Source organism: Erythrolamprus reginae, unplaced genomic scaffold (assembly GCF_031021105.1).
Source record: "Erythrolamprus reginae isolate rEryReg1 unplaced genomic scaffold, rEryReg1.hap1 H_7, whole genome shotgun sequence".
NCBI classification, from domain to species: domain Eukaryota; kingdom Metazoa; phylum Chordata; class Lepidosauria; order Squamata; family Dipsadidae; genus Erythrolamprus; species Erythrolamprus reginae.
The window spans coordinates 835,644-845,657 of NW_027248528.1; the positions used below are offsets into that span (position 1 = coordinate 835,644).

A 10,014-nucleotide genomic window follows, 5' to 3' on the forward strand; every position below is an offset into this window, starting at 1 on the left:
GCTCTTCCCGAAGGTTCTGCCAACTGACATTATTTGGCGGATGGGACCTGGAGAAGGCCGACCCTGTGGGCCCTTACTGGCCGCAATGAGGTATGAGGTCAGAGGTGGTGCCATAAATAGTCTGTCCCTGAGCCATTTAGGGCTTTAAAGGTGATAACCAACACCTTGAATTGGGTTCGGAGACCAACTGGCAACCAATGCAGCTCACGTAAAGGTGGAGTAATACGGGCAATAATGGAGTAATTTGAAAGAATCTTGGTTCTCCCTGAGCTTGCTTGTTTTCTTGCAGACATTTTACTAACCAAATTAGGTACCATCATCAACCACCAAACTGAAGACAGCACCAAGGGTTCCTCATTTCAACCCTGAGCTAACAAATGTTCTTTTATTGGAACTGATACTTTTATTCTACCATATTTTGTTTTTGCATAAGGATAAAAGTTTTTTCTTCTTCTTTAGATATCTATCTCATTTATTTATTTATTTATTTATTTATTTATTTATTTATTTATTTATTTATTTATTTATTTATTTATTTATTGGATTTGTATGCTGCCCCTCTCCGTAGACTCAGGGCGGCTAACAACAGTAATAAAAAACATCATATAAATCCAATACTAAAACAACTAAAAAACCCTTATTGTAAAACCAATCATCCCTACAAACAAACATAGCATGCATAAATTGCTTGTGTGTGTGTCTGTTAGTTTGTGGGGTTTTTAAATCTTTAAAATTTTAAATTGTTGATTACTTATGATTTGTTTTTTACATGTTGTGAGCCGCCCCGAGTCTTCGGAGAGGGGCGGCATACAAATCCAAGTAATAAATAAAAATAAATAAGTAAAGGCCTAGGGGAAAAGAATATCTCAGTTCCCCCATGCCTGACGGCAGAGGTGGATTTTAAGGAGCTTACGAAAGGCAAGGAGGGTGGGGGCAATTCTAATCTCCGGGGGGAGTTGGTTCCAGAAGGCTTTTCCCCTGGGCCCCGCCAAACGACATTGTTTTGTTGGCGGGACCCGGAGAAGGCCCACTTAATTGGTACTCCAAATTTAAGTAACTGCAATGGCAAGTTTTGCCTAAGAAGCTGTGATAAAAATATATATTAAGGTACTAAAATGAATGAAGTAGGCTGGAATATCATTTCTACCCGAAGAAGTTTGGTTGGTCCTTAGTGTTGTAATTAATCTGAAGCTTTGCTAGGTGATTGCTAAGTAAGCCCTGCTGCATACCATCTTTCATAAATTTATAATTTGCAAATCTGCCGGACTGCAAAAAATATGTTTTGCAAGGATGGGAACAAAAAGGGAAAAAAACTGATAGAAGGGATCAAAAGATGATAACAATACCCTTGGGTTTTGATTTAGATAAATCAGGATGGCTGTGAAATCTGTGAAGAATTATCTGTGAAATCAGAGTTGAACGTAATCAACCAACTTCTTCTATTTATTGAAATGTAAGTCCTCGGAATCTCTTTCCCAAATAAACAAACCTGCAGGTAAGTGAAAGAGGCAACGCAATGAAATCAAGGTGTAGAGTATCAAAGAGGTGGAGCAAATATTCAGAAACTTATGTAAACAAAAAAAGATAGCAGCATTTTTAACTTCTGAGAACAGATCCAGGTCAGACTCTCTGGAGGATAAGACGGAGAGGAGGAAAACATAGAAACATAGAAGACTGACGGCAGAAAAAGACCTCATGGTCCATCTAGTCTGCCCTTATACTATTTCCTGTATTTTATCTTAGGATGGATATATGTTTATCCCAGGCATGTTTAAATTCAGTTTCTGTGGATTTACCAACCGCGTCTGCTGGAAGTTTGTTCCAAGGATCTACTACTCTTTCAGTGAAATAATATTTCCTCACGTTGCTTTTGATCTTTCCCCCAACTAACCTCAGATTGTGTCCCCTTGTTCTTGTGTTCACTTTCCTATTGAAAACACTTCCCTCCTGGACCTTATTTAACCCTTTAACATATTTAAATGTTTCGATCATGCCCCACCTTTTCCTTCTGTCCTCCAGACTATATAGAGTTCATTAAGTCTTAACTATAATTCCAGTCCTCCAGAACAGTTGATTGTTGGATCTTGTCCACCTGGTTGTGGTTGATCCACTGGGGGTGGAAACTATTCTGGGGCAGGTGGCGTAGGAACTCAGGTGTTCTTGTAACAGTGGGCAGACCCAGGTTCTAATCCTGTCCAGAGCAGGAAAGCTCATGTCAACTTTTTCTTTCTTTTTTCTTTTTCTTTCTCTTTCTTCCTTTTTTATTTGTTTATTGTTTGTTTGTTGAACATGTACAGTGGTACCTCTACTTAAGAATGCCTCTACTTAAGAACTTTTCTAGATAAGAACTGGGTGTTCAAGGTTTTTTTTGTCTCTACTTAAGAACCATTTTCTACTTAAGAACCGGAGCCGGGAAAAATTTGCCAGGAAATTTGAGAGCAGCACGAAGGCCCAGCCAGTTTCCTGCCATTCCCCCTTTAATCCTGGCCATCTGGGCTGCCAGAGGAGCCTTTTGGTGGTGCTTAAGGAGGCTTTGGCAGTCCACAGCGAATGAAGCATTTTCCTTTCTCTGGGTGCTTGGACAGGGAACCTCTGCCAGCACCCAGAGAAAAGAAACGCTCCCTTCACTCTGAGCAGCCGAGGAGTCACCACAGCAAAGGAAAAGCGAGTGAGTGAGGAGAGGTGAGCCCTTCAGCATGGGAAGGAAGAGGCAGCAGGTAGCAGCAGCAGGTAGCAGCAGCAGGCAGTGTATGGGAGGTAGCCTCGCGCTGGGTGTATGAGAGGCGTGTGCTCCTCAGTCCCTCTTTTTCTTAAAAAAGCCTTAAAGTTTTGGATTTTTTTTTATTCTCCTCACCTCACTTTCTTCCTTTGGCAGTGACTCTTCTCTTCTTCCTCCCACCCAAATTCCGAGATTTTATTTCTTTCCCAATGGGTTTGCATGCATTATTTGCTTTTACATTGATTCCTATGGGAAAAATTGCTTCTACTTAAGAACGTTTCTACTTAAGAACCTGGTCACGGAACGAATTAAGTTCTTAAGTAGAGGCACCCCTGTATACGATAGCAGTATTTTATTTTTATTTATTTATTTTGTTCAGTACACAATGAGGGATTTAGTGGGTATACTGTATATATATATATACATACACATAGTAAAATGCATAATGAAGGTTATAGAGAAGATACTCATAGTAAAATATATCTATGAAAGAATAGAAAAGAAGATATAGTAATAGAACAATGAAGAATAGAAGAGATATAGGAATAGAAGAAAGGTATAGGAGATATAGGAGAGTAATAGGACAGGGGACGGAAGGCGCACTAGTGCATTTGTACTCGCTCCTTACTGACCTCTTAGGAATCTGGATATGTCTACCATAGATAATCTAAGCGTAAAGTAGTTTGTATAAACATAACCGAAGTAAAAAGTAGCGATAAAAGAGGACAGTAGGACAGCGACGGTAGGCACAGCGCTGCGCTTACACCACAGAGTGGGAGCAACTATGGACAAAGCTCCTGTAACAAGGCTGGGCAGGAATCTACGGACATGGCGTGAATCTGCTTTAGGCGCACCTGGGAAACGTTCGAGCAAAGTTTGAAAGAGCACGCGCCAAGCAAGACCGCCGCAGGGCCGGCCTCCCGGGCCCACGTGACCCCAAGAGGATCACGGGATGAGGCCGGCCCACGTGCTCGGGAGAGCCCACCCCCGGAAGCCGCCCTGCGCTGGAGGTCACCTGATCCTAGGAGGCCAAAGAGGGAAACCGGTCACGTGGCTGGGGCTGGCTGGCTGGCTGAATGTTCCGGGCGGGCTTCGGGGGAATCGCCTGGGCCTGAGGAGAGCGACGGGCGGGAGCGGAGAGCCTGGAGCGCAGCGGGGCCGGTTCTGAAGGTCGGGGTGGGGTAGCGGAAGCCTTGGAGCAAAGCGAGGGCGCGGCTTCGCTTCGGGGCTTTTTTTTTTCCCCCGAAGGGAGATTTTTAAGGCTTTTGGAGTCGAGGTTCCCGGCAGCCTTTTTTCGCTGGAGCCGGAGGTCAGGCTTGTTTTTCTTCGGGGAGGGGGAACTCAGCTGGGCCTCCCCTTAGCGGGCGAATTGGGGCGAGAGGCACCCGGGCGAGCGGGCAGACCGTAACGGAAACCCTCCAGCCCTCCGAAAAAGCGGGGAGGCGGCTTGGCTCGGGCTTTTGGGAGCCGCTCTAGAGGGCAGCAGAGCTCCGGGCAAAGGAAGGGTGGAAGTCGCATTGGGTGTGGGGCGAGAGGAAAATCCTCGGGGAAAGAAGAAGAGGCGTTCATTTAGGCGGCCCGCTGCTGCTGCTGCTTTTGTTTCAGTTGCGGAGAGATATATTCCGGGAAGAGGGTGCTGAGTAACGCCAGAATTGAAGGTGTTGTTTTTTTAAGGCCGCTGAGCTCGAGAATAAGGAATCGGCTCCATACGTGTGTTTTTGTAAGCTTTGTACAAGAGTTTATATGAAGTCGTTTACTAGGGAGGGAGAAAGTTTAGGGTGTTTAAAGCAAAAGTGAAGAATAAGCAACGTAAGAACCGACACTGGATAACTCATTTCGCGCCCCGGAAACATCGCAAATTTGGAGGAGCAGGGTAGAAAATCTGGGGATTTCGTTGGAGAAGCTTCTACAGATTTGAGTGGTTTTTTGTAGCTCCCAACAAGTGTCATAGTTCCCAATCTTGTTAGTTTCAAAACGGTTTTAACAGTGTAGAAAGAATCACCACTAGGAAGCTTATATCTTTTAAAAGTGGGGAGTTGGAGCTGGACTTCAGTTAGGTCCCTTGTGGTCAATATCTTTCGCCTCCTACATCTTTCATCCAAGCCCGGGTAGATAGAGGCCATGCAGAAAGAAGAACTGGGCATGGATGAGAATCGCAATCCAGAGGAAGAACTGCGTCTCCTGGGAGGAAAGAAGGAGAAATGCCATAATCTCAGCAACCGTATCCGAACAGGTAACTTAGCCAGTGACCAATATTTTATTTCTAAATTGTTTGAATTTGTTACAGGGCTTGCAAAAAACCAGGTGCGTAGGCATGCAGGTCTTCGCAGTTTGGTTTGGACATTAAAACTGTTGAAAGATTTCTCAGTTATGCTTCCAAAGGAGCTTCTTTTCAGCTTTGCTACCCATCACCAAATTTTTGCATGAGTCTTCTTAACCTGCAAACCCAAGGAATTATTTTGATCAATGGCTTTTCTCAGCATAAGAACTCATATTTCATTTGTTGTTGCCTTAACAATAAACTTTCAGAGTGGAATCCCTCCAATGCAGCTCCGAGTCTACGGAGAGGGGCGGCATACAAATCCAATAAATAAATAAATACCTTGCTTTTCCTTTTCTTAATAGATTCAATCAACATTAGTCTTACCCTAAATCACCAATTGCCCTAATGTCCACATAACCATCAGCGTCTCTCATTGCTAAGTAATTATTAACTTACTTTCTCCCACAATTTTTAATAGATTAGTATCTTCTGTTTGAATCATTGCCTTAAAACCTGACTATAAAAGTTTCTTTGATGCCAGAGAAAGCAAAGTCTCCTTCCTCTCATTTAGCAGGAAGATCACACACTATTCTTTTGTACTGAACAAGGGTATCCCCCTCCCCCCTTTTTTATACCTCAGTGTATCTTTTGACTGGAGATATTTTACTGCAGTGGCCATGGAAATACTTAAAAAAATATCCAGTGTGTATTAGATGCATCCTTTCTGGTCCATTGAAAAAGGTGCAGGGGTTCTTAATTTTCTGGAGAGGGTCTCAGGATTGTGATGTGAACTGGATTGAAAGGTTTGAGTTTATGTCATCTGCTTTGATATGAAAGCCTTGTGTTCATCAACTTGATCAGTTGCCATTATTGATTAGGAAAAGCATTAAGTGAATGAACTGATAGAGCAATCACTCTATTCCTCCCATTTTTCTGTCTTGCTTCTCTGCCTTGTGTGAAGGAAGAAAAAATAGTTCCTTCCCCACCAACCTGTTTGATGATTTTATCTTCAATTCTATGTCAAAAATTGTATCCTGTGTCCTTGTTTGGGCTGAGAGATAGGATGCTTTTCTGACATTAATGTAAAGATAGTTCATTGGCCTAATTGCATTCTGTTAATCAAAAAAGTTGTCTAGGTTAGAAACTTCTTATCCTGGAGAGCTAAACAACAAGGAAAATAAACAGATGCTGAGTAAAATCTGTTTTAGATTTAAACATTGGTTGAACCTCATATCATAGCACAGAAATTCTTCAATTCCCTTTATTTTGTAATGGCAACACTATTATTTTCCTTGAAACTGTAATATTACTTTGGAGATTTAGCACCTTCAATGGCAGCTTTTTAATGAATGAGAATTCTAGCCACTGGACATTTTCTCATTCCACTTTGAGAAATAACTGTAGTGGCAATAGCAAATTAAATTTCAGGATCCTGCTTATTCATAAAATTGAAGAGGTCTTGCACAGTCTAGAAACAAAAACACAAATACATGAATGCTAGCCTGAAATGACTTAGCACCTTCTGTTATTGAACCTTCTAATGCTACTGCAGCAGTCAGTAGGGAAGGTGGCTACAGAGGGAAAGTAGAAAAGGGTTTTTTCCCCCCTCAAAAGACCTTCAGTGAAATATTTTAAACCGGGGGACCGTATTTGTATTCTGCAGTTAGTAACAACAGACCTCAAATTTGCTTTCCTTCCTCAGGATCATGGGAATCAAATGGATATACTGCAAGTTCTGAGATAGCTGATGAGCCCAGTGTTCCCCTGAGTCCTTCCAACAGCCTTAACATCCGCAATCTCCAGCTGTCTGAGCGAGACCCACCCCAGCATACCCGCCGTTATCCTCCTAATTTCCATCATGGCCGGCCCTTCCGTCCTGCCTACCGCAAAACTTATCGAGGCAACACCTCAGACCGCAAGGAATGGGGACCTAGCACTAATGGCCACCACTCTGCTCCAGAGGGTCTTTCCAATGGGAGATGGCAGCATCGACGCCGTGGCTATTCTGACTCACCCTCCCCATTGTCTTCTCCCGAAATGGAACGAGTCAGTACTATCAAAGCCAGTGAGAAGCCTGCTGTTACATTTAATGCCTCGAGTGTAACCACTGAGGAATCTGAGAAGGAAACATGGTCACTCTTTCGGCCCCCTCCTGCTTTCCCAGTTGATAGCAGCAGTGCCAGGATCATTCCCAAGATCTCTTATGCCAGCAAGCTGAAAGAGAACTTGGATCAACCAGGCAAAGCCTGCCATGTTCCAGCCTCGGCTGTCCGCACCACTAATAGCCTCCCCAACTGTGTCTTGGCGCCAGCCCCCTGCAGCCCCCCGCCAACCGATAGCAGTAGGCGGCAGCATCTGGGAGCCATCTTCCAAAATGAATGGGGCCTCTCCTTTATCAATGAGCCAGGAGCCGGGAATGGAGGGGGTGGTGGAATTGCACCAGTCAAGGAGACAGAAAATGCAGATGTTGAAGCGTGTTGGGAAAACATGGAAGCCAGTGACTGGCAGGCTGCAAGAAATTATCACTTTCAAGGTAAGATAGCCATAAGAGTACAGTACTGCACAGGAACAGGGATGTCTGCATGTTTTGAGGCTGTTAATCTATTGGTAGTAGAATATATTGAGCAATTTTCAATCATAAGTCACATTTTAGGTGCATAGAAATCAGCTATTGTGATTAGTGGAAAGTGGGGCAGGGATATTTTTTTGCCCACAAAAAACCAGAAGGGTAATAAGTAAAAATCAACTTACAGTATTTCCAAAACATCATCTTCCATGTTTATTTGGTTAAGATACATTGAGCTTTGAATTGTTTTGTATTAACAGTTTCAAAAGGAATTTATCATTCTCTGTAATGCTTTCTTTAATAAGCTAAGGAAAAAAGGTGTCTTCATTAAATTTCAATGGTGTCAGCGAAAAGCTTTTCTGTTTCATTAAGGAACCTTCACATTTTACTTCCAAATATTTGAGTATTATTATAGGTTCTACCATTTAATTTTAACTGAGTCAGAGTTCTGAATTTTGTTTTGTTAAACAATGCAGGGAGATGGGCATGTTGTTGCTACACATCTGGAACAGCTTTTTAAAATTTAATTAAAATTTAGAAACTTTCTGTTGGACAATAAAGACAATCAGAGGGACTTATTAGGTATTCTTTAGGAATAAAATATAGTAATGCTTGGCTTCTTATCTTTTTTCTTCTCTCCTGATACAGAATGGAGCCATATATGGGAGCTACACAGTCAAGGTAAGCAATGGAATAACTTTTAGAATTCCTAGATGAAACTACATTCTGAGATGGTGGTGCAACTAAAATTAGTAATAACTACTCCAATTGCATAGATAGCTATTTTAAGCTTGAATGGGGATTATATGGGACCTGTGCTGTATTTTCATACTTCTAAAGTTGGTTGAAATTTAAGGATTGTATTTAGGGGATTAGTCCCTCTAGTGCAGTGGTCCCCAACGTTTTTTCCACCAGGGACCAGTTTCAGCAAGACAATTTTTCTATGGCCCGGTGGGGGCGGAAAGGGGTGTGGTTGGGGGCGGGATTAAGCATGGGGGTGCTGGTCCTCCCTGCCCCTCTTTCCCACCATCGCCCTGTTGCCGGCAGAACCTGCCTCCCAAGCCCTCTTGCCCAGCGGGAGCTAAGCGCTGGAGAGAGGGGGTCAGGCTGGCCCTCCTGCCTCCCCCCAGCCAAAAACGCAAAAGCGCCCCGCTGCAGAAGCCAAAAGAGGCTTGAGCCTCTCGGTCCTTCCCGCCCCTCTGTCCCGTCCATCATCCTGTGGCCGGCAGAACCTGCCTCCCGAGGCCTCTTGCCCGGCGGGAGGCGAAGCGCTGGAGGGAGGGGGTGGCGGAATGAGGGCCAGTAGCTGCTGACTCCACGGACCGGTGCAACATGCCCCGCGGCCCGGTACTGGTCCGCGGCCCGGTGGTTGGGGACCCCTGCTCTAGTGGGTCAAGTTTTGCAGGCGGGTACAATTACATGAAATAAAGGTTTGCAAGTAGAAAGTAAATTGGAGGAGGGTGGAGGAATCATAGAAAGGGATGCACTGCTCCATTGTTTTTGTGGGAATAATATTTTTATCAAAAACAGCCTTCCCTATTGTATGCTAATGACCATAGCCATGCTGGCTGGGGATCTTGGGAGACTAAAAAGTTTCTGCCCATTGGTAGATAAATTTGTACAAACACAAAAAGAAACAAGAGCAAAACTAAATCTTACAATCAGGTGGGAGCAACAGCAGAGTAATGCTGTTCTAATTTTGCACCCAAGAGTCTGTTTTTATAGGGTATTTGTATAGATTGCATTTGATATGGAGAGGCCATCTTTTAAGCATCCATTTGTTTCGGAAGAGGAGTATATCTTGCAAAAAGTATACAGCTGGAAATTTGTTTGCTACCCGTGTAACATCTCTCTTTAATGATACATTTTTCACCATACTTTTCTTATTTTATATTTTCTTCTAGCTCCTAGCAGAGTGATGGTCTACTCGGAAACCTTGGATGGGAAAGGTTAATTCCATGAATATCCAGGGGAAGCAGTTAAGATATTGTGGGAGGATGTATGGGGAGAGGCAAGGCAACCCATACAACCCTCTTGAAGATTGGAAAGTCGGAGCATCTTGAAAGGGGAAGTTATGCCGCCTGCCTACCTCCCTTCTCTTGCTGTTAGCCTAAATTGTCCTTGGTGAGGCTCATGCCTCATCCACTCCCCACCATCTTTCTCTATCTCTGATTCAATGCTCTGGTTTTTAACATGGTTTAAATTTCTCTGGATTCCCCTGAAAATAAAGCAAAACAAAAAAAAAATATTTAAATTCATTTCTCTTGCTGTAGCGGTGTCTTACTTCTTAACACATAACTTTCAAGTCTTGCCATCAAGACAAAGAAATGGTGGTGAGAATAATAGTGGCCTTGCTAAAAGGGATACAAACAGGAAACAAATTTCCCATTTGTTTTTGCAACCTCAGAGTATCTTTGGAGTTTTATTTAAATGAGATATAGCTAAGAAATAATACGAATGAAATTA

The 10,014-nt window shown here is 43.2% G+C and overlaps 1 protein-coding gene across 1 annotated transcript; it reads left to right on the forward strand.

Moving 5' to 3' along the window:
* The first annotated feature begins 3,719 nt into the window (after window positions 1-3,719).
* LOC139155840 (uncharacterized) lies at window positions 3,720-9,807 on the forward strand. The gene is made up of 4 exons (XM_070731169.1): window positions 3,720-4,952; window positions 6,685-7,515; window positions 8,197-8,229; window positions 9,453-9,807. Exons 1-4 carry the CDS (start codon window positions 4,841-4,843, stop codon window positions 9,500-9,502), a joined length of 1,026 nt encoding a protein of 341 aa, XP_070587270.1. The 5' UTR covers window positions 3,720-4,840; the 3' UTR covers window positions 9,503-9,807.
* The last annotated feature ends 207 nt before the right edge of the window (window positions 9,808-10,014 follow it).